Source organism: Brachyhypopomus gauderio, chromosome 4 (assembly GCF_052324685.1).
Source record: "Brachyhypopomus gauderio isolate BG-103 chromosome 4, BGAUD_0.2, whole genome shotgun sequence".
NCBI classification, from domain to species: Eukaryota; Metazoa; Chordata; class Actinopteri; order Gymnotiformes; family Hypopomidae; genus Brachyhypopomus; species Brachyhypopomus gauderio.
In genome coordinates, this window is record NC_135214.1 from 11,459,048 (window position 1) to 11,483,557 (window position 24,510).

The window sequence follows — 24,510 nt, forward strand, 5'->3', positions numbered from 1 at the left end:
ACACGCTGCTGGGATTTATGGCCAAATAGTTTGATCTCCGTTTCATCTGATAATCAAAAGTGTGAGACATTTCAGGGGCCTTCTGGCAAACTCTCAGCAGGTTCTGTTGTGCCTTTTAGTTAGAAATGGCTTCCGTCTGGCTTCTCCACCCTCAACGCCTGGTTGGTTCAGTGCGGCACAGATGGTTGTCCTTCTGTGAGATTTTCCCAGTGGAGCTCCGAATCTCATTCATAGTGACCACTGGGTTCCTGGTTACCTGTCCACCCAAAATTCTTCCTCAGAGTTTATCACATTTTATCCCCCAAATCTGAGCCTGGACACAGTCCTCTCTCATAGGTCTATGAAACAACTGTCTCCATCTGATTGTTTGGTCTTCACTTTGACATACACCAGCAACTGGAGGACCTTTATATAGACAAGTGTGTGGGTTTCCTAATAATATCTAATCAGCTCAGTGATGAGGTGTAGTCCAGAGAACTCACAGAAGCAATTAAAGGACAACTGACCCAAGCAGGATACACTAGAGCCCAACTGTAAGAACCATAATAAAGAGGCTGAATATTTATATAAATGTGATATTTTGGTCGTTAACTCTAAATACATTTACAAAACATCAAAGAACTTTGAAGAAGGTTAGGAAAAGACTGTTTGTGTGCTGTGAGCTGTCCTGCCCTTGGTATACAGTTGGTTTACATAGCTATTCTCAGGTGGGTTTTAACCCTCAGGTGTTGCAATCCAATGGTCTTTAATAGTCTGAGGTCTGACCTGCTAGCAAACAGTGAACTGTATCAGAATGCTGTCCAGAGTTCAGTCTAAACTGATGCATTTATGCTGGTGGAGGTTGGATCTGTTTCAAGCACAGTGAGTTTTGAAAGTCTTTAAGAGCTGATGGGTGGGATTCTTCATGAGGTGGCACATACCTAGTCTGGATGTGGAAGTTGTTGGTCGTCCCAGTGTGTTCAAAGTCATGAACAGCAGCGGCAAACACCATGGCCAGTATCTCCAGTTCAGTGAGCCAGTGCTATAAGGAGACAGAGCACAGATTCGTCTTTGTAACGTGCTCATAAAACCAGACGGCTGTCGGCGCAGACACTGCCGTAGCGTCACTCCGCCTCTGTGCAGGTGCATCAGCAGCTACAGGTACATCTCCGCAGAGATGTCAAAACAGAAGAGATTATCACCATTGGTCAGGTGGAGACACTGCAGCCATCACTTACCATAACACCAGTGTGGAGCATCAGATAGTGTGCGGTCTGGGTGACGTCAGCAGCGTGGATCAGGTTGTGATAGGGGTTCTTGTGTTTGCTGTAGCCCACCTCTAAAGCCTCCACAAAAGCCACCAGAGAAGACACAGGTATCTGCCCAGGACAGAGCACAGAGTCAGAATGTACCCAGATGCCCACCACAGACTGAACCCAGACAGAACACACACTACAGACTGAACCCAGACAGAACACCCACTACAGACTGAACCCAGACAGAACACCCACTACAGACTGAACCCAGACAGAACACACACTACAGACATGCTGCTCCCAGTCAGTTTGAACTGGTTCATGGACTGGTCAAAAGAGGGGACCAGCTATGGCCCCTGAGGGACAGACACCAAAGTGTGGTGAGTTCTCAGTTGTAGTTCACCTGTGGATGAACTGATCACTGTAAACAGCAACCTGTGGAAGACCAGCAAGCAATGGGATCTGTGCTGGTGACCTCTGACCTACAACAATATGTGCTGTTAAATTTACAGGACGTCCAGAAAGAGAACCCGCAAGCCCAGTAAGCTATAGTGAATAGGAAGGAATGCTGATTTCTAGATGCTGCTTTCTAGATGAAGGTCTGTGAGTGTAAGCGTTAATGTGCCTGAGAGTGAGTGTGTGTGAGTGTGTGTGAGTTAAGAGAGAGTGTGTCGTACCCTGAAGCGGTTGATCAGGTCATATCTGGTGAGCAGCTCATACACCAGGAACTTCAGGGCATGTTCACTACTGGCCTCGTGAAGCGTGAAAACATCAAACGACCATTTATCAACATCCTGTGAAGACAACAGAAACTTTTCAACATCCTGTAAAGACAATAGAAACTTATCAATGTCCAACAACAACAGTGTAAATTCATGAATTTGAACATTTGCTATAATTAAAGACAAACAGGTACATACTTGCATTTCCTACATTTAACAAAGTTAAAAAATGGTCATTAAATATAAAAACATGATGTTGAATATACCACATTCCATGATGAATATTCATATTCTCTGCAAAAAAGATGTTGAATATACTGCATTTCATATTGAATATTCATATTCTCTGCAAAAACATGATGTTGAATATACTGCATTTCATGATTAATATTCATATTCTCTGCAAAAAAAAACATGATGTTGAATATGCTGCATTTCATGATGAATTCACATTCTCTGCAATTTATAAAGACAAACTCATCTGTAACATCACCTCAGTTCACTTTAATTCAGCTTAATCATTAATCTCTCACACTAGTGAAGAGCTTTGACAACCAATGTGCTCTGTAATCTGGGATCTGTGATGCTCAAACACACATGGATATGTCGGCCAGATTCAAATGAACTTTAGTAACCTCAGATGCAGTTCGTCTGAATTTAAATGATCTGAGAACCAGTTCAGCTGAACTTTAGTAACCTCCTCCTCCCTAGATACAGTGAAAAGAGGCCCATGAGAAAAGGATGATACCTTCAGGGCGAGAATGACAGCAGGAGGGTACGTCAGCCCCGCCATGTTGGACGTCCTCCTGTACATCCTGTCAACACACACACACACACACACACACACACACACACACCATTAACTACTGCTTCACACCAGTATAACCAGATGTGTCATTCATCAGCATCTGTGTTTATACATCTCTTTCAATGAAGTATTGAAAATTGACACATTATGTAAAAAAAACACATTTAAAAATGCATTTTTTAAAAGATTTTTTTCAATTCTTGAAAATCATGATGTTATCTATTTGGTTTTCTCTCTGGTTTCAAATGTAGAGGGGGATATTAGAACACAGGAGGGTGAGTTTAGTTTAAAATGTAGAGTGATGAGTTTTGTTTAAAACACAGGACTGAGAGTCAGACTGTGTGGCCTGGATGCTCATAGGGAGGTCTGTGCATGTGTGAGGCTCACAAGGAGGTCTGTGCACATGTGATGCTCACAGGGAGGTCTGTGCATGTGTGATGCTCACAAGGAGGTCTGTGCACGTATGAGGCTCACAGGGAGGTCTGTGCATGTGTGATGCTCACAGGGACGTCTGTGCACGTGTGATGCTCACAGGGACGTCTGTGCACGTGTAATGCTCACAGGGAGGTCTGTGCATGTGTGGTGCTCACAGGGACGTCTGTGCACATGTGATGCTCACAGGGAGGTCTGTGCACGTGTGATGCTCACAGGGACGTCTGTGCATGTGTGGTTGGTAACCAAGAGCTGAAGGAACCATGTATTTGGGCTTTAGCAATGACATAAAAGCAGAGAGAGACGGGCTCCCTGCTGGGCCAAGAACTCCTAATACATGCCAGAGTTCTGCTTATGTAGCGAATTGAAAGAATAAGCAACAACGGATACTGAAATTTATATTTAATTATATTTATATTTATATAAGATGTGAATGATGATACACACCTTTGTGTTGTTTTCTTTTGAGATGAAATGAAAATATCAAGAATTGTGTTATCAGACGTGTTTCATGTAATTCCAGCGTTTTATTTATTTATTTTTATTTTTTAACCTCCGGTACTGGTGACTATGGTGAACATGAGTACCAGTGTCTTTAACCACAGGGGTTGTTTCTTTAATGTGTGGCGTACGTCCCCTCCGTCAGGCGCTCGGAGATGCCGCGGTCCTTTACACCCAACAGGTGTCTGTGACATTCCGAAACAGTTGCTATGGAAACGGGAGAAACTGGCCAAATTGCATGTGGTAGGGAGAGTTAGAACTGCACAAAGCTTTACTCAGAAGAGAGGGATGAAAGAGAGATACGGTATGGGGGAGAGAGAGGAGTGAGGGAGGGGAAAGACAAAGGGAGAGAGAGAGAGAGAGGGAAGGGGAGCAGGGAGGAAGAGAGAGAGAGAGAGAGAGAAAGAGGTATAGAGGATAAAGGAAAATGAAAAGGAGTAGGAGAAAAGTGATGAGAGTGTGTGGAAGAATAAAAGAGTGATGAGAGTGCGGGGAGAATAAAAGAGTGATGAGGGAGTGGGGGAGAATAAAAGAGTGATGAGAGTGCGGGGAGAATAAAAGAGTGATGAGAGTGTTGGGGAGAATAAAAGAGTGATGAGAGTGTGGGGGAAAATAAAAGTGATGAGAGTGTGTGGGAGGATAAAAGAGTGATGAGAGTGTGGGGGAGAATAAAAGAGTGATGAGAGAGTGAGAGAATAAAAGAGTGATGAGAGTGCGGGAGAATAAAAGAGTGATGAGAGAGTGGGGGAGAATAAAAGAGTGATGAGAGTGCGGGAGAATAAAAGAGTGATGAGGGAGTGGGGGAGAATAAAAGAGTGATGAGTGTGTGGGGGGAAAATAAAAGAGTGACGAGAGTGTGGGGGAGTATAAAAGAGTGATGAGAGTGCGGGGAGAATAAAAGAGTGATGAGAGTGTGGGGGGAATAAAAGAGTGATGAGAGTGTGGGGGAGAATAAAAGAGTGATGAGAGTGCGGGGAGAATAAAAGAGTGATTAGAGTGTGGGGGGAATAAGAGTGATGAGAGTGTGGGGGAGAATAAAAGAGTGATGAGAGAGTGGGGGAGAATAAAAGAGTGATGAGAGTGTGGGGGGAAAATAAAAGAGTGACGAGAGTGTGGGGGAGTATAAAAGAGTGATGAGAGTGCGGGGAGAATAAAAGAGTGATGAGAGTGTGGGGGGAATAAAAGAGTGATGAGAGTGTGGGGGAGAATAAAAGAGTGATGAGAGTGTGGGGGGAAAATAAAAGAGTGATGAGAGTGTGGGGGAGTATAAAAGAGTGATGAGAGTGAGGGGAGAATAAAAGAGTGATGAGAGAGTGGGGGAGAATAAAAGAGTGATGAGAGTGTGTGGGAGGATAAAAGAGTGATGAGAGTGTGGGGGGAAAATAAAAGAGTGATGAGAGTGTGGGGGAGTATAAAAGAGTGATGAGAGTGAGGGGAGAATAAAAGAGTGATGAGAGAGTGGGGGAGAATAAAAGAGTGATGAGAGAGTGGGGGAGAATAAAAGAGTGATGAGAGTGTGGGGGGGAAATAAAAGAGTGATGAGAGTGTGGGGGAGTATAAAAGAGTGATGAGAGTGAGGGGAGAATAAAAGAGTGATGAGAGAGTGGGGGAGAATAAAAGAGTGATGAGAGAGTGGGGGAGAATAAAAGAGTGATGAGAGTGTGGGGGGGAAAATAAAAGAGTGATGAGAGTGTGGGGGAGTATAAAAGAGTGATGAGAGTGAGGGGAGAATAAAAGAGTGATGAGAGAGTGGGGGAGAATAAAAGAGTGATGAGAGTGGGGGAAAATAAAAGTGATGAGAGTGTGTGGGAGGATAAAAGAGTGATGAGAGTGTGGGGGAGAATAAGAGTGATGAGAGAGTGAGAGAATAAAAGAGTGATGAGAGTGTGTGAGAGAATAACAGAGTGATGAGTGTGTGGGAGAATAAAAGAGTGATTAGAGTGTGAGAGAATAAAAGAGTGATGAGAGTGTGAGAGAATAAAAGAGTGATGAGAGTATGGGGGAGAAAAAAAGAGTGATGAGAGTGTGAGAGAATAAAAGAGTGATGAGAGTGTGAAAAGGGCTTTAAAATGCTCCATTATATTAAAAGACTGATTTGCCTTTTCTGGAGCAGATGATGTGGATGGTGGCTTGTGTGTTTGTCAGTGCTGTTCATCAGATAGATATTTAGAAGACAATGCGCAGTGCAGGTGTGCATGTGAATCTGGTTCTTATTGGCACAGCACCAGTAATCCCAGTGACACTGTGGGATCTGAGTGACTCACACACACCACGCTGACACCACCCACTCCGTGGTCCAGCGTGGACACCTGTTGGTTGTCATGTCTGGCTCCGCCCCCTACTGTCTGTCTTGCTTTCGTGTTTCTTTAGTTCCGCCTTTGTTTTGGTTTCCATAGTTTTTCGTTTGTCTGTCACGCCACCTCGTTCATATCACTGCCCTCCTAGTTTGGCTTTCAGCTGTTTCCAGTTTAGTGTGGTGATTTAGTTTGGTTTATGTTCTCTGTGTAGTCATTGGATACTTCATTGGTGTTGGTTAAACTGGTTAAATTCCCCATTTGGTGAAATTCCTCATTTCCATGTTTTGCAATTTGTTTGAGTCTTTGCTTGTTTCTCTTTGTAGTTTTGTTTTCTATTGTATCTAGGTTCACCCGGCTCAGTGGTTCTAGTTGTTCTTAGTTGTTTCCCTTTACATGTGTGATTGTTTTGTATGTTGTATTTTAGTTCCCTTTAGTGTACTGTTGTTTCTATGTTTATATTCTTAGTTTATCTCAGTTGTCAATCTTTGTATTTTGTAATAATGCCTCCATGTTGGCACAGTTCGGCTAGAGGAGACTATTAACACCACGGTTAATAAACCTAGCTCTCCTTCACACTCATGTCTGCCTCCTAGCTTGGTGCCATTACAGAGTCACTTACATGTCAAGGAAGAATGAAACTGTATTTCATTGGTTTAACAGATGGCCTCATTCCTTACTGTTAAGCTGTTAGGATGTTTACAATGGTGTGAAAATACCAAACAGAGAGAATGAGGAGAGATGAATTCCGTACCTTCTGTTCACTAAGCCAGATTTATATACTCCACACAGGGGCCAAGTGAGGTCAAGGGGCCAAGAGTTAAATGTTATACATCTATTCTACAGATTTCTGATTGGTCAGTTCTGTTGGCTGGATGTGTTATGGTGGTGTGTTGAGGTGTTATTTCTCCCTTTCTTTTATGGGTTGTTAAAGTGGCCACCGTAGTTCTCACATACATATGAGTGACATACATTTTTGTCTGTGTGAATTGATCTTAATGAAGCCTTTAAATTCATGGTTTTAGGTTTCTATAAACCAGTTCCTCTCAGCTAAGTTACAGTAATGCGATGATTCATAGAACTATCATACCACATCATGGCCACTTGGAGCAGTAAGTACTCGGGTCTAAAACAGGAAGTACCTCTCCACGAAGATTCCAGCCTGTACGGCGTGAACGATGCTACGAAACCGCGGCTTCTCTTCCGGCCGGCGCCGTGCCACGCCCATCTTCCTGGTGAAGGTGGATGCCAGCCAATCACGTACCTCCATGGGCACGGAGTCCGCCTGGATGTCACTGAGCTCATCCTCTGTGTCCAGCAGGCGCCTGGAAGAGATGAGTCATATCTGGAGAATGAGCAGGTCAGTTTTTCAACGCTAATGTTGATAATGGATAAAAGTTGACAGCCCCCAATTAGCATTCAGATAATGGAGATGTTTGCTGATTGCTGGTTAGCACCTTTCACCCACTGTTAACCTCACTTTAAAATATGAGGATTTATGTCCACAGTCTGGAACAGGCCTGGGTGCATGAGGTAACTTCCTGCATGAGTTCCAGCGTGATCGCTGATTGGTTCCTTCAGCACAGTAATCATGACGATGTGTCATAGAAGAGCACAGAGCTTTAACTCGGCTGCCCAACTCCAGCTCTAGAGATCGACCTACTTTATCTCCATCACACCTGGCTACAATCCAGCAGGTGCTGCTGAAAATTTGTGTTGGATTAGGACTCAATCTGATCTCCGCTGGGCTGGAGATCTTCAGGACAGACGCTTGGAAGCCCTAGTTTGTTAGATGTATGTGCCTGGAGACAGAGACCAGCATTAGCTGACCAGAATGTGTTTACTATAGGAGGAGTGTCCTGAAATGTGCACTTTTTACAAGGAGCACATAGAATAGGTTATAGGATAAGGATAGGCCAATCAATGATATCAGATATAGGACAATCCAATTGAGAGGTGTGTATTGTCGGAGGAGTTCATATAAATTTGCATGTTTTAAGAAAAGCCAATCATAACGTACATATTGTAGGACGATTTCTACACAGTCAAAAAGTCTCAGTTTAACACTCTAATTAGATTAATAAGCTGGTGAGTTTGTGTTGGTAAAGGTCAAACATTGAGCTGCGTAGTTCTGTGTGTGACATGCACACTACAGCAGGAAGAGTCTGTGATTCAGTCTGCTTCCATTATGAGGAAGAGTCAACATGTGAAACTAGGAGTTAAAAGGCAAAACTGCACAGCTCAATATCAGACTATAGAGTCTGATAACAGACTCTATGCTCCTACAACAGACTCCACACTCTGTCCTGGAGCATGGCACGATAAAATAATGTGCAGCAGAAAGAGACAGACAGAGAATGAACAACGGCAAACATACAGAGAGAGAGAGAGAGAGAGAGAGAGAGAGAGAGAGAGAGAGAGAGAGAGAGAGAGAATGAGAGTAGGAGACAGAAAGGGAAAGAGAGAGAAAAATAGAGACAGGTTTGTACCACAGGGCTTTTTACGCAACAGACCAAAGAACAAACAAACAGTGCTCAGGGTGCGTTCTGCTGTGCTGCAGGACGGTCCCGTCCCACCAGAGCAGGACACGCCAGCCGCTATCACAACACGCAGTAGCAAGCCGAAACTGCTCAAAGTCACTCCCATGGCAATGCATCCGGTGACTGTCGTTACGGAAACGTAATTAGCCGTAGCAGCCACCTGCAGAGGGTGGACCTGCCATGCAGAACGTGGGTGAGTTCCACATAACGGAGAGAGTGAGTGACAGAGAGAAGAAGGGAGGGATGTGGGAAGGAGAGAGAGAGAGGGAGAGAGAGAGATTGTGGAGGTGGTTTAATTAAGGGTGAAAACATGGCCAGAAATTCCAGTCTGGGGTTATGGTGCATGTGCGGCTAGATAGGACTGAGAGAAAGACAGACACAGAGAGTGAGACCACAGGAGAGAGAGACAAACAAAAAGAGAGAGACTTCTACTGGCTCTTTTCATTTAACCAGTAAGGTCTAGAGACTTTCAAGCTTCCATAAAATGAAAGACAGAATAGTCCTTTTATCCAGAGAAACAGGGAGGCAGATAAAGAGAGAAAGAAGGACAGAGAGACAAGAGAAGGAAAGGTAGAGTGATGAAGAGATGCATGTTAAACCCGAATATTACACGCTTACACACACGCTTACACACACACACGCTTACACACACACACGCTTACACACACGCTTACACACACGCTTACACGCACGCTTACATGCACACACGCTTACACACACGCTTACACGCACGCTTACATGCACACACGCTTACACACACGCTTACACAGACATACGCTTACACGCACGCTTACATGCACGCTTACACGCACGCTTACATGCACGCTTACATGCACACATGCTTACACACACACACGCACGCTTACATACACACACGCTTACACACACGCTTACACACACACACGCTTACACACACGCTTACACGCACGCTTACATGCACACACGCTTACACACACGCTTACACAGACATACGCTTACACGCACGCTTACATGCACGCTTACATGCACGCTTACATGCACACATGCTTACACACACACACGCACGCTTACATACACACACGCTTACACACACGCTTACACACACGCTTACACGCACGCTTACATGCACACACGCTTACACACACGCTTACACAGACATACGCTTACACACGCTTACACGCACGCTTACATGCACGCTTACATGCACACATGCTTACACACACACACGCACGCTTACATACACACACGCTTACATACACACACGCTTACACACACACGCTTACACACACATGCTTACACACACACGCTTACACACACGCTTACACACACACGCTTACACACATGCTTATTCCTGCTCTGTCCCTCACACAGCACATCACTGCAAACCTCCCATGGTCACTATAGCTTCATGGTCACAGTCCTAAGAGAGTTTCTCAGAGGAGGATTATGGGTGATGCAACACGGAGTGACAGAACCCGCCAGAAGAGAGATCACTCATCGTATTTGACCATATTCACTCTCCTGCTCACCCTCTCTCTTTTGCTCTCTCGTTCTATCTCTCTTTCTCCTATTTTCTTTCTCTCTCTTCTTAAGCCGCACAACATGGAAAAAGAGAACAGAAGATTGGTCCTGCAGAAGCGACCCAGCGCGCCCCTCCCAGTGTTTCCAGTGTTCCCAGTGCTGGGAGGGCAGCTCTCTCACCGTGTTTCGTCAATGTAGACCGCTTCAAGGACCGAGGCTGCATACTCGATGTTCTTCCTGAGGTCCACAATGTTCACTTCTCCTTTATCCAGCTGCTTCACCAGACACCTTAACCTGCAGAGAACAGAGGAAGCACATGAGTCTCCTCACCAGCCCCAGTGCACCCGCACATGACATCACATTGGACATCATTTCTTTCCATGAAGGTTTTGACACAAGACCATAGAGTCCCTGTAACAAGGGATGCATTTGGTTTCTATGTTTCCTCTCCTGCAAGGTCACAACGTTTTTCAGCTATGTTTTCTAGGGTGGTCCCCATACCAGGATTTTCCAGGACACAAGAACGCCCTCCAGAACTTAAGACTGTCCTGCACGCACATCACAGCGTATTTATTATGTTGAGTCCATCTCTGTGACAAGTTGCCATGCCCCACTCAAACCACAAACCACACTGTGCCACTCGAACCACAAACCACACTGCCCCACTCAAACCACAAACCACACAGCACCACTCAAACCACAAACCACACTGTGCCACTCGAACCACAAACCACACTGCCCCACTCAAACCACAAACCACACTGTGCCACTCGAACCACAAACCACACAGCACCACTCAAACCACAAACCACACTGTGCCACTCGAACCACAAACCACACAGCACCACTCAAACCACAAACCACACTGCCCCACTCGAACCACAAACCACACAGCACCACTCAAACCACAAACCACACTGACCCACTCGAACCACAAACCACACAGCACCACTCAAACCACAAACCACACTGCCCCACTCGAACCACAAACCACACTGTGCCACTCGAACCACAAACCACACTGCGCCACTCGAACCACAAACCACACTGTGCCACTCGAATCACAAACCACACTGCCCCACTCGAACCACAAACCACACTGCCCCACTCAAACCACAAACCACACTGCCCCACTCGAACCACAAACCACACTGTGCCACTCGAACCACAAACCACACTGCCCCACTCGAACCACAAACCACACAGCACCACTCGAACCACAAACCACACTGCCCCACTCGAACCACAAACCACACTGCCCCACTCGAACCACAAACCACACTGCGCCACTCGAACCACAAACCACACTGCCCCACTCGAACCACAAACCACACTGCCCCACTCGAACCACAAACCACACTGTGCCACTCGAACCACAAACCACACTGCCCTACTCGAACCACAAACCACACTGCCCCACTCGAACCACAAACCACACTGCCCCACTCGAACCACAAACCACACTGCCCCACTAGAACCACAAACCACACTGTGCCACTTGAACCACAAACCACACTGTGCCACTCAATCTCAGGACAAGTGTGAAAACATCTTAACAGCACTACAAAGATGCAGGTCTGCGTCAGGGCATAGACAATCAGAAAAGAACATGAAGTCACTACACCAGTGAATCAACCATGAGGTCCTAAGCCCTTGCAACCAATGCCGCATTTAATGCTGATCTCAAGCATATCTTAAAATGTGTACTTTGTGAGCGTGAGAGCTTTAAAGCTGAGACGAGACTTACACTGTACCAGGAGCTCAGCAGACGCTCGAGTCCACACTGACCAACGCTAGCACCCTGTTCCAACTTCCTGTTATAAACAGGCCAGTTTACGAAGCATACGTTTCACTTTGTATCTGCCATAACTCCATTCCGCGGTCAGACAAACTACTCTCTCTCTCTGGTCCTTAACAGGTGTGTCCCCATAGACATGAGGCAGCATGCATGTGTTTTACTGCTTAACTCTTACTGCTCATGCCGAGAACCTCCCTCTCCCATTTTCCAACTCAAACAGGACAAATTTGATTCACAAAGTGTGCGTCGAGTGGTGTGCGTCGATTGGTGTGTGTCGAGCGGTGTGCGTCAAGTGGTGTGCGGCGAGCAGTGTGCGGTGAAGTGAAAGGATGTTAAAGTCTAACACTTCTTGAAGTTTTCAAACTGCAGCCTGGTATCATGGGAAAATGCACTGACATCACCCACCAACAGCCCTGTTGATCCATCACTGCTGCGTGTGGACCACTTGCATTGTTAACATACTGTGACATGTTTCCATGATTCCTGATTAGAATTTACCTTTAACATGGATTTTTGCTCCATGTAGATTCAAGAACACTCTGGTAATGGTGCTGATGTAAATCTCCTGAAGTTCATCCTGTCAGTTTAGAAGAACGTGTTTTTGCGTGAGGTGTCAAATCACGGCCAGACACCGACTCCCGCCGGATAGCTACACAGGGACTCGACACTCTGCCTGAATATGAAATGGTCCTTTACAGTCAAGTGTGGCAATTTTGTCAAATTATAGTTCAGCACTGCCAACCATGAATCAGGGCCCTGCCACTTTGATAACACCACCTAATTGCGGAGCAGACAAGAGCTGCTGTGAGCCAGAACTGGGGGAGAAGGTGGAGGACGTTAGATGGAGGAGGAAGGAGATCTTTTCCACCTGCTTGCCTCCACTGGGGGATTTGATGTCGGCACACTCACCCTCACCTGGCTGCACCTCGGGTGTCGTGCGTTTGAAACCGACGATGAATACCGATGAAGAATGCGGGAGGAGATGAAGGGTGTGTCTGGAGGCAAGGATGTCTGGTGGCGCAGAAATAACAGACGCGCACACAGAAACCATCGAGAAGAACTGAGAAGGGGTTTTGTTTTTCATTTTGTGACAAATCACTGTTTTGTTTTCTTTATTATTAGCTGAGCCTTTACCATCTAAGATGAGCCTTTGCTATCTTCCAAGTGCAAAATAACTAGCTCTTTTTTTAGCAACACACCAAGTCAGGTAAAGGGCAGCATGTGGCACAACTTGGATTCAAACCTGCATAATGGCCTTTATTGAGTCTAAACGTTTAGTAGCTGGAAGCAGCATCAAGAGTCTGATAACAGTATAAATCTCTACAGGCTACAGAGCAGTGACCTACATCTATGTATGTTGCTGGCTATTTTAACCCTCTTTGTGTTTGGCTGTGTATACACTTCAAGTGTGTGTGTTTGTGACAGAGAGATAGAGAGAGAAAGTGTGTCTGTGACGGGGCGTGGGGGGGGAGAATGTGTGTGTGTGTGTGTGTGTGTAACTGCAGTGGCAGATGGAGACTATCTGGCCAGGGTGAGTGTGTGTGGAAAAGGTCAGGGGTCACAGAAGAGTGGTTTGGCAGTAAAGAGCCTGACCCTGTTGTTTTGTTCCCCCTAACAACAAGCAGACGGGAGGAGAGACCCTCATCACAGTGAAGAGCTTCACTGGACCAAAGCTGGGAAGGGGGAGGAGATGGGGGAGAAGATGGGGGAGGAGATGGGGGAGAAGATGGGGAGGAGATGGGGGAGAAGATGGGGGAGAAGATGGGGGAGGAGATGGAGGAGGAGATGGGGGAGGAGATGGGGGAGGAGATGGAGGAGGAGATGGGGGAGAAGATGGGGGGAGGAGATGGGGGAGAAGATGGGGGAGGAGATGGGGGAGGAGATGGGGGAGGAGATGGGGGAGAAGATGGGGGAGGAGATGGGGGAGGAGATGGAGGAGGAGATGGGGGAGGAGATGGAGGAGGAGATGGGGGAGGAGATGGGGGAGGAGATGGGGAGGAGATGGGGAGGAGATGGGGGAGAAGATGGGGGAGAAGATGGGGGAGGAGATGGGGGAGGAGATGGGGGAGGAGATGGAGGAGGAGATGGAGGAGGAGATGGAGGAGGTAATGGGGGAGGAGATGGGGGAGGAGATGGGGAAGGAGATGGGGGAGGAGATGGGGGAGGGTCCAGCATAAGGAGGGAAAAGTGTGCGGAGTGTGGAGAGAGTACTTGGCCACCCAAGTCTGTAACAGTAGTGAACGCACACACACTCACACAAACACACACACACACACACACACACACACACACACACACACACACACACACACACACACACAAATGTCACTGTGTGTATCTGTTTTTCCATTCACCAAATGTTTCGTGGAGCAGCTGGGAGAGACCAGAGACCACAGACTCGGAGCTCAGGAGGTCAGGAGGTCGCCCACAGCAGCCCACACTACTGGCCAATGAGAATGGGACTTACTTTCTCTACATGCAAACCATGTCAGTATAATTTTCAGTTTGAGGAACCAGTGCCAGCAACTCCTCCCACTCTGTTCTTCATCCTCATCCTCATCCTCCCACTCACTCTATACGTCTCTCTCCACAACAGCTGCTTTACTTGTCAGAGATCACAATAGGGTCACAAGAGTGTGTGTGGGTGTGTGTGCTTCACACATAGGACAAGGATAGCTCAGAGCCTTAACACCTGTAGTGTAGACACAGAGTCTGGTAACGACCCATTTTGCTTGGTCATCCTGCAGTACACGCCAAACATGAGTCCTCAGTTCACACAGAGAAGGTCAAACCAAAACACAACTCGCAGGGCGAGAGGCCCAGACTGAAGTTCTCCTCACCAGAGCTAAACTCCATCACATTCTGCTCCACGTTGGAGCAGAGCTGCTGCGTTCTGGGATTGGATGTGACCCTTGACACATGGCGGGACTCCTCCATATTTTGGTTTTTGGAAACCAAAACACCAGCGTTAAAATAGCCCTCTATAAAGGCCATTTGGAACAGATCGTATGTGAACGTGCGACACTCCTGCCCAAACACAGCATGTAGAGAGGAACAGAGGGGCATCCAAACCGCATCCAGAACCTTCCGGGCCACAGAGGACCATTTTACCTTCTCTGCCCAGAAGAATTTACTCCTTGACAATACGGCCACCTCCACCTCCACCCGTCCTATTGTGCTGGTGCTGAAGCCTGGTCCCTATTTCTAAATCCAGAACCAGCACGACGGTCCCACCCAGTGCAGCGTGGAATGAAGGCACTTTTCTGAGTCCTGAGGCCTGATAGTCTGAACGAGGCTCTGAACCAGAGCAGCTGTGTGAGAAGGTGGTGAGTGTGAGGTACAGATGTAAATGTAGCCACACACTCACTACTCACTTTATAAGAAACACTACTAAAGTGTCCTAAGTGCAGGGCTGCTGTTGGATGGGTATTTCTGGATGGCAGGACACTCTCAACCCAGTAGTGACACTGACACACGTAAAGAGCCCAGAAACACTGCTGTTCTACTACCGTACCTCCACCATTCCTCCACCATATCTCCACCATATCTCCACCATTCCTCCACCATACCTCCACCATTCCTCCACCATACCTCCACCATTCCTCCACCATTCCTCCACCATACCTCCACCATTCCTCCACCATTCCTCAACCATTCCTCCACCATTCCTCCACCATGTCTCCACCATTCCTCCACCATATCTCCACCATACCTCCACCATTCCTCCACCATTCCTCCACCATTCCTCCACCACTCCTCCACCATTCCTCCACCATACCTCCACCATACCTCCACCATTCCTCCACCATTCCTCCACCATACCTCCACCATGTCTCCACCATATCTCCACCATACCTCCACCATTCCTCCACCATTCCTCCACCATATCTCCACCATACCTCCACCATTCCTCCACCATACCTCCACCATTCCTCCACCATACCTCCACCATGTCTCCACCATATCTCCACCATACCTCCACCATTCCTCCACCATACCTCCACCATACCTCCACCATTCCTCCACCATACCTCCACCATACCTCCACCATTCCTCCACCATTCCTCCACCATATCTCCACCATACCTCCACCATACCTCCACCATTCCTCCACCATATCTCCACCATACGTCCACCATTCCTCCACCATTCCTCCACTATGCCAGTGACACTGCTGTGTGGAGAGTGATCTGCACAAAACGCCCAGCCTAAAGAATCCAAACATCATTTGGTCTGTCATCCAAACAATCCTCAATAATAAATGTATGATTCTGTTTTTCTGTGGTCAGGAACATGACAAACTGGCTAGATTCTCCATGGCTGTCAACAGCCTATACTATGAGCTGTAATAGTTTCTAAATGCAAGGTATACACAAGGTAGTTTGAGTAAGGTAGGAGGAGGACAGGGAGATGAGCTGATGACAGTATTAGAAGACAAAGGTTAACATTTTCCCTTCAGAGGTTTCCCTACAGAGGTGGACACACACTGGCCCATCCCACAGTCTGCCCTGGCCTGCTCCCATATGCCCGAGGAGAAAGGTTAACCTCAGGCATTTTCCCATGAGCTAGCTATGCCAATCTCCATGTAAACTTCCTCTGATGCAGCTTGCTGCCGTCACTGGCTTCCAGACGAGGGGCCCTCGGGACCCGGGCGGGGAGAGGACCCGGGGGAGGGGCCTGTGGAGCACAGCGCACAGCCGAGTGGTCAGATAGCTACACATTCCTGAGCCCACCGAGGGGCGGGGCCACACCGGGGGTGGGGAGGTGGGGGGGTGGTTTTATATGTGAGGACTCCAGGGCAACAGCTCCTTTTAAGCATGAGAAACAAGAGCTGGGAAATGTGCTTCCGTATACAGCTGCTTCATGCCTCATTTGTTCTAACAAACAAACACTCTCCTGAAGTACAGACATGAGGGCTGAGGGGAGGGTGTAGGGGGTGAGGGGAGGGTGTAGGGGCTGAGGGGAGGGTGTAGGGGTGAGGGGAGGGTGTAGGGAGCTGAAGGGAGGGTGTAGGGGGTGAGGGGAGGGTGTAGGGGGCTGAAGTGAGTGTGTAGGGGGTGAGGGGAGGGTGTAGGGAGCTGAAGTGAGTGTGTAGGGGGTGAGGGGAGGGTGTAGGGAGCTGAAGTGAGGGTGTAGGGGGCTGAAGGGAGGGTGTAGGGAGCTGAAGGGAGGGTGTAGGGGGCTGAAGGGAGGGTGTAGGGGGTGAGGGGAGGGTGTAGGGGGCTGAAGGGAGGGTGTAGGGGGTGAGGGGAGGGTGTAGGGAGCTGAAGGGAGGGTGTAGGGGGCTGAAGGGAGGGTGTAGGGGGTGAGGGGAGGGTGTAGGGGGCTGAAGGGAGGGTGTAGGGGGTGAGGGGAGGGTGTAGGGAGCTGAAGTGAGTGTGTAGGGGGTGAGGGGAGGGTGTAGGGAGCTGAAGTGAGTGTGTAGGGGGTGAGGGGAGGGTGTAGGGATCTGAAGTGAGGGTGTAGGGAGCTGAAGTGAGGGTGTAGGGGGCTGAAGGGAGGGTGTAGGGGGCTGAAGGGAGGGTGTAGGGGGCTGAAGGGAGGGTGTAGTCTGCTTTCTGCTTTTTTCTTTTTTTTCATCTTGGGTCCAGAGAAGTATCCTGGCAACTAGGAAAATATTGTCACGGGGCTTTTTTTCCATGGACTACTTTGTTTGAAAGGCTGTTTCACAGTATCACCGTATCACCGTGCCACCGTGTGACTGTATCACCGGATTTAATCCTGTTAATGCCCAGTAGAGACAGGGTTCTAGGTCCTGTAAGGCTGCCATACCATGAAGAAACTTGCATGTCCTCCTGCAGGACATGATGACAGACTCCTTCCCCAGGACTCACCCCGTACCAAGTCATCATCTCAGACTCCTCCCCCAGGACTCATCCCGTACCAAGTCATCACCTCAGACTCCTCCCCCAGGACTCACCCCGTACCAAGTCATCACCTCAGACTCCTCCCCCAGGACTCATCCCGTACCAAGTCATCATCTCAAACTCCTCCCTCAGGACTCACCCCGTACCAAGTCATCATCTCAGACTCCTCCCCCAGGACTCACCCCGTACCAAGTCATCATCTCAGACTCATCCCCCAGGACTCACCCCGTACCAAGTCATCATCTCAGACTCCTCCCCCAGGACTTACCCCATACCAAGTCATCATCTCAGACTCCTCCCCCAGGACTCACCCCATACCAAGTCATCATCTCAGACTCCTCCCCCAGGACTCACCCCGTACCAAGTCATCATCTCAGACTCCTCCCCCAGGACTCACCCCATACCAAGTCATCATCTCAGATTCCTCCCCCAGGACTCATCCCGTACCAAGTAATCATCTCAGACTCCTCCCCCAGGACTCACCCCGTACCAAGTCATCATCTCAGACTCCTCCCCCAGGACTCACCCCGTACCAAGTCATCATCTCAGACTCCTCCCCCAGGACTTACCCCATACCAAGTCATCATCTCAGACTCCTCCCCCAGGACTCACCCCATACCAAGTCATCATCTCAGACTCCACCCCCAGGACTCAGCTGGGCCTGCGAACCACTGGTTCCTGGACTAGAGTGGACCTGCACTGAGTTACCTCTGCCTTGTTATGGCTGTTGAAAATGCAGTGCAGTAGTTTTATAATGCATCATTTGTTCCATTTGGCAGTGAGTTCAGATCTAATTAAGTGACAAAATCCTGTCTCTTTTGCAGCAGGGGTTTCCAAGCAGCTGTTTGCTCCTAGAGTGGCTGGAATCACTTCCAGTGTCCTTCATATTCTTCCAGCTTGGACACATAACGTCTCACTCCCTAGGAACACACTCCTAACAGCGCCCCCCTGCCTGCAGTGATGTGCAGGATATACCAAGATACTTCACTATCTCCAGTCCAACTCTAGTGTTGTATATGTTGTCAGTATACTGAGGCACTCTCTTCTGCTTTTGAGGCAGCGTTTCATCTCAATGCCCTCTCACTGACCCCTCTTTAACATCGTCCCTTGCCCAGAGTCACTGGGATTAGTTGAGATTGTAAACTCAGCTCTGGCGTCTGTACCACTGGCGTTTCACCAGAGACCCCAAAACGGGCCTCCTGCCCGGGTAATCCTCTTCTGGCATGGCAGTACTAGGCTGGGTCTAGGCTGGGTCTAGGCTGGGTCTTGCTCCAGATCTCTATCTACACTGGACAGCTCGACCGCTCGCCTTCCAAAAGACCAATGATGAATGGAGCTTCCGGCCCAACCCACCCCCTTCTGTCCCATGATGCCCCCCTGTTCTGGTCCCGCTCCCCCTGTCTGGCGGTGAGAGGACACTAACTCAGCCCCTCATGCTCTCTTGTATAAATGACATGAGGGTTTTTCTGTCTGCCCAGTACAGGGAGAGAGGTCTGCGTCTCTCGTCTCTCTGGCAGTGCATTCTGTGGTCAGGGTCACACTGCTGATGTTGTGTGATGAGCAAAACTCTGGACTTGGACTCCGTAATGGATGCCAGTGGTGTAGCTAGCAGAGTTAATAGTCTAGGAGGCTGACGGCTACGACAATATTACTGTAAAGTGCTTTGTTGTGTTTTAACATATGAGTGTAACTGTGTGTGTACATTGTGTGTGTACAGTGAACACAGCATTTGTGAGAGTGTGCACATGACATTAGTGAGAGTGAACATCGCATTAGTGAGAGAGTGCACATGGCATTAGTGAGAGTGCACATGGCATTAGTGACAGTGAACATAGCATTAGTGAGAGAGTGCACATGGCATTAGTGACAGTGAACATAGCATTAGTGAGAGAGTGCACATGGCATTAGTGAGAGAGAGCACATAGCATTAGTGAGAGAGTGCACATAGCATTAGTGAGAGAGTGCACATAGCATTAGTGAGAGAGTGCTCATGGCATTAGTGAGAGAGTGCACATAGCATTAGTGAGAGAGTGCTCATGGCATTAGTGAGAGAGTGCACATAGCATTAGTGAGAGAGTGCACATAGCATTAGTGAGAGAGTGCTCATGGCATTAGTGAGAGAGTGCACATAGCATTAGTGAGAGAGAGCTCATGGCATTAGTGAGAGAGTGCACATAGCATTAGTGAGAGAGTGCTCATGGCATTAGTGAGAGAGTGCACATAGCATTAGTGAAAGGGTGCTCATGGCATTAGTGAGAGAGTGCACATAGCATTAGTGAGAGAGTGCACATAGCATTAGTGAAAGGGTGCTCATGGCACTGGTCCATGCTCGCTCCTCTCCTTTAGCAGGGTGTTGGGGACACTGAACAGCTGTACAGTAACAGAGTGAATCAGCACAGCTTTTATCCTCAGAGTAAACATTACACACCACAGCTGTGTGAAGAGTCCCAAACATACACACCGCGCACGTGTGTGTGTGCGTGCGTGCACGCGCCCTCATGTCACCACACACATACACACACAGTGCACTTTTCTAATTCAATCAGGGCAGAGGCGAGACACACCACATGTCAACAACACCGTTAGCAGTCCTGTTTTCAGGGCTGTCAGGGCTGTTTCCAGTCCCACCACTTTACTTCTGTGGTGATTGCTGTGACAAAATCCTCATTGGTACTACTCAGGTAGAGTGTACTGTAGAGTGTACTCTGGGAGAGTGTAACCTGGTAGAGTGTAGAGTGTGCAGAGTGTACTCTGGTGTGCCATGAGATGCACTACCTGCTACAGTTTCTTTTCTTTAATTTTCTTTTCTTTTCTTTAATTTTCTTTTCTACATTTCTTATAAACATAGCACACAGCAACAAATGACAACAAAAATACTGAAGCAGTGTGTTCCTTAAGACACACACCCCTCCACAAACCTCAGGGTGAATTAAAGTGTAAAGTGATTTCTTCAGCTAATGTTGAACACCAGGTTCTGTGTTTGAAGGTAGAGGCTGGGCAGTCTTCTAAAGACACAGCTGCTGTTTCCAAGGTTCACTTAGTACCCATGACCTCTATGGGGTCAGATCATGAGACCTTGAGTACCCATGACCTCTATGGGGTCAGATCACGAGACCTTGACATTTATGTCAGCTGTAGCAAACAAGACTGGCTCCTAACTGCAGTCCTGTTGCTGATCCATGACCCTCATCTGAATTTCCCCTGCAGAAGGTCTTCCCAACTTCTCCAAGCTATGGAAACGTATTATTTAGATCAGAGACGAGGATATTTCTGATTATGCTGCCTTGAGTAAAATGCACAAGTGTTGTTTCTGAAGCCACATTTAAAGCTATAGACGAACTGCAGAAGGTAGATGATTATACAGGGAAGATGGAGAATTATGCAGGTACTATATGAGTTTGTATTTTTTTAAGTACCTATAAACTCTGTTGACTTTTGCAATTGTTCACCTTGCAAACAAGTCAGTTATGACTGAAAATATCCATTTTATAAAAGCACACTTTAGCTCCTGAATAATAAACATGTATGCAAAACAGGCAGAGAAAACTCACTCAGTGAAAACCAACCAAGAAAAATTGTCCGTAACGAACTGGAATTGTCTGAAAACACTGTGGTTAGAGACTGAACTCATGAGAGATTAATTCATACAGTGATTTAATTAAGTGATTTTTACTCAGTGTGTTGAGTTAATGAGCTGATGTCTTCCTAGTGTTGCATCTTAGCGCCATTAAACCCAGCTAAACAAACCCCTTCAATACATTATAGCTGAAATGTAAGCAAGGCAATGGTTTTCATTTTAAACAAATGGTGTGGAGAGGTTCAAATGGCTTTAGCAGTGTTTCTAGAAATTCAGTACATTCAGTGTTTCTAGTAATTCAGTACATATGTCAGGTGTTTTTTTTACTGAAGAAAAATAAAGGTTAAACGCCTGTTGTGAACATAACACTACTCAGAGCAGAGCTGGTCTACAGGCTGTCCTCTCGAGACCGGCAAACATATAATCTCAAAATGTTTCTCAACAATCAGGCATCGTGTTGCATGTGTTGTGTTTCAGTAACATGAGAGGTGGGAGCTGTAAAAAAAATCCACTCTGTTTTCTTTTGCTCAGAAGGAGCCAAAAATCGTGGGAGAAAGCAGAACGTGAGAGTGGTGATTTACGAGCAGTGTCTCCACGCTGAGGACCACGCAGCGTTCTCCGAGGGATGGCCAATGGCGTGATGTGTCAGTGTCCATGTTTTCTAGTGAGGGCCTAACTGAGTGTGCGTCTGCTGGGGTTTTTGGAGCGCGTCTGAGCACAGAGCTCAGGGGACATTGGGGGACGTCGGGAGACAGGGCTCAGGGGACGTCCTTAGACCAACCGGGGCCTTGTAGCCCCGCCCCCGCGCTGTACGTATACTGTTCTAGCGGAGGAGCTGAACACCAGTCGTTCTCAGGGGAGAAACCACGAGAGTGCATTCACAGTTTGTGTTCTGTCACAAGCAGGACACACAGTGACTCAGGGCCGTCATGAAGTTGTGTGTGACAAACTGACACATTGCAGACTGATTTGGACATCTGGCACCTGTGGCTGTGTGTGACAGATGAATGCAGAACAGGTGGAGCTACAGAGGCCCATTTGGCCCATTTTCAAGATTGTTCTCGTACAGCGAGCCTACACCACCCGCTGACACACACCCGCTGACGCACACACAGTGCTTCACAATCTGGTGTTGATACCATGGGACGTCTAACTCAGACTCTGGTTTAACCCTCCTGTCGTCTTCGGGTCAAATCTGACCGATTTACAACTTAAACCACTCATAAATATTGTGTTTTACATCTGATTGCTGCAAGGCCTTATGCCATCCTCCACACTATGCACTGGAACATATAAAAGTGATGATCATCTTTTTCATTGAATTTTGAGTGTTTTAAACCAATGTTTTACATCTGTGTTGTTGCCGGTCAAGCGTGACCATCACAGGAAGTGAATGGGTATTCAGAATATATTCATCTATGAGACAGAAAACATCCCCATACACACTCACACACACACACCTACACACACCTACACACACACCTACACACACAGACACACACACACTCACACACACACCTACACACACACACACCCACAGACACACACCTACACACACACACACACACACACACACACACTCGCTCTCTCTCACACACACACACACACACACACCTATACAGACACCTAAACACACACACACACACACACACACACCTACACACACACACCTAAACACACACAGACACACACACACACACACCTATACACACAGACACTCACTCGCTCACTCACTCGCTCACTCACACACACACACCTACACACACACAGACACACACACAGACACACACATATACACACACACCTACACACACAGACACACACACACATGTTATGCCTATGTTTGCAAGGCCCCTCTGATCTGAAGCCTGGTTTATACTTTCGCGAGTGACTGTAGCGCGCGGCTCCGCCCACCTCGCGCGACCCTGCGCGAGCGGTGTAGGCGTTTATACTTTCGCGAACGTCGCGAGCGTCGCTGCAGTGTTCTCCGAAACGATAGGTGGCGATAGGTGGCAGTGGAGAATAAAAAACCCCTGCAAAACCGGTGAAAGAACATTTTTACCTGACCAGAGACCGTATATATACACACCAGGCATCAAACATAAATATGGCTTTGCAATGTTGTCCGAAACTATATGTGGTAGTATAAAGAAACACCCCTCAAAAAAAAGGGAATGAACATTTACCTGACGCATTTTAATGTTGCTTTGTGTTTCAGGTTTGAAAAGTGCTGGAATTTAGGCAAAAGTACATTAAAATGTTGAAATTACGTTAACAAATACGAGCCTCTTGTAATTCCAGGACGAAACATGAGAGAACGTGAAGACGTTAAGATTGGGCGTTTTGAAAATAAACAACCATTAAATAATGTGATAAAAAGCGAATTATTTCGAGTATATATTTTAATATTTAACTTAATTATGTTTATCGTGCTGGAAAATATTTAAATGGGCCTTGAAAGTGCCGTACAAGTGCTTTAATTCCACCTTGTATAGGTGTATGAACTCTGCAAACATGACTTTGTTGATCGCGCTGAAGCGCGGCGCGCGCGCGAAGTTACAAAATTCGGGAGGTGCACGACCTCGCGCCGCGACAGCGCGCGATGCCCTCGCGCACGGGCGGAGCCTCCGCGATTACGTCATTTTCGCCGCGCGGACCCTCGCGCCGCTCGCGGCGCGTCGAGTATAAACCAGGCTTGAGTGTGACATGCCACTCATGTGCATGAATTCACACACACACACACACACCTACACACACAGACACACACACAGACACACATACACACACACCTACAGACACAGACACACACACATGTTATGCCTATGTTTGCAAGGCACACTCTGATCTGAGTGTGATGAATTCACACACACACACACCTACACACACAGACACACACACAGACACACATACACACACACCTACAGACACAGACACACACACATGTTATGCCTATGTTTGCAAGGCACACTCTGATCTGAGTGTGATGAATTCACACACACACGCACACACACACTCACTCACTCACACACCTACACACACACCTAAACACACACAGACACACACACACCTAAACACACACAGACACACACACACTCACTCACTCACACACACACACACCTACACACACAGACACACCTACACACACACCTACACACACAGACACACACACATGTTATGCCTATGTTTGCAAGGCACACTCTGATCTGAGTGTGACATGCCACTCATGTGCATGAATT

The 24,510-nt window shown here is 47.5% G+C and overlaps 1 protein-coding gene across 3 annotated transcripts in view; it reads right to left on the bottom strand.

Moving 5' to 3' along the window:
- Positions 1–24,510, bottom strand: part of pde1a (phosphodiesterase 1A, calmodulin-dependent) — a 62,576-nt gene that overhangs the window by 7,592 nt on the left and 30,474 nt on the right. For all 3 annotated transcript variants that reach the window (XM_077002179.1, XM_077002177.1, XM_077002178.1), the window contains 6 exons: positions 10,213–10,326; positions 7,135–7,317; positions 2,706–2,772; positions 1,913–2,029; positions 1,218–1,358; positions 921–1,021 (listed from right to left, as the gene is read on the bottom strand). In XM_077002179.1, the coding sequence (XP_076858294.1) occupies positions 921–1,021; positions 1,218–1,358; positions 1,913–2,029; positions 2,706–2,772; positions 7,135–7,262 (554 nt within the window). In that variant the 5' untranslated portion in view covers positions 7,263–7,317; positions 10,213–10,326. The remainder of the gene's footprint in view (positions 1–920; positions 1,022–1,217; positions 1,359–1,912; positions 2,030–2,705; positions 2,773–7,134; positions 7,318–10,212; positions 10,327–24,510) is intronic.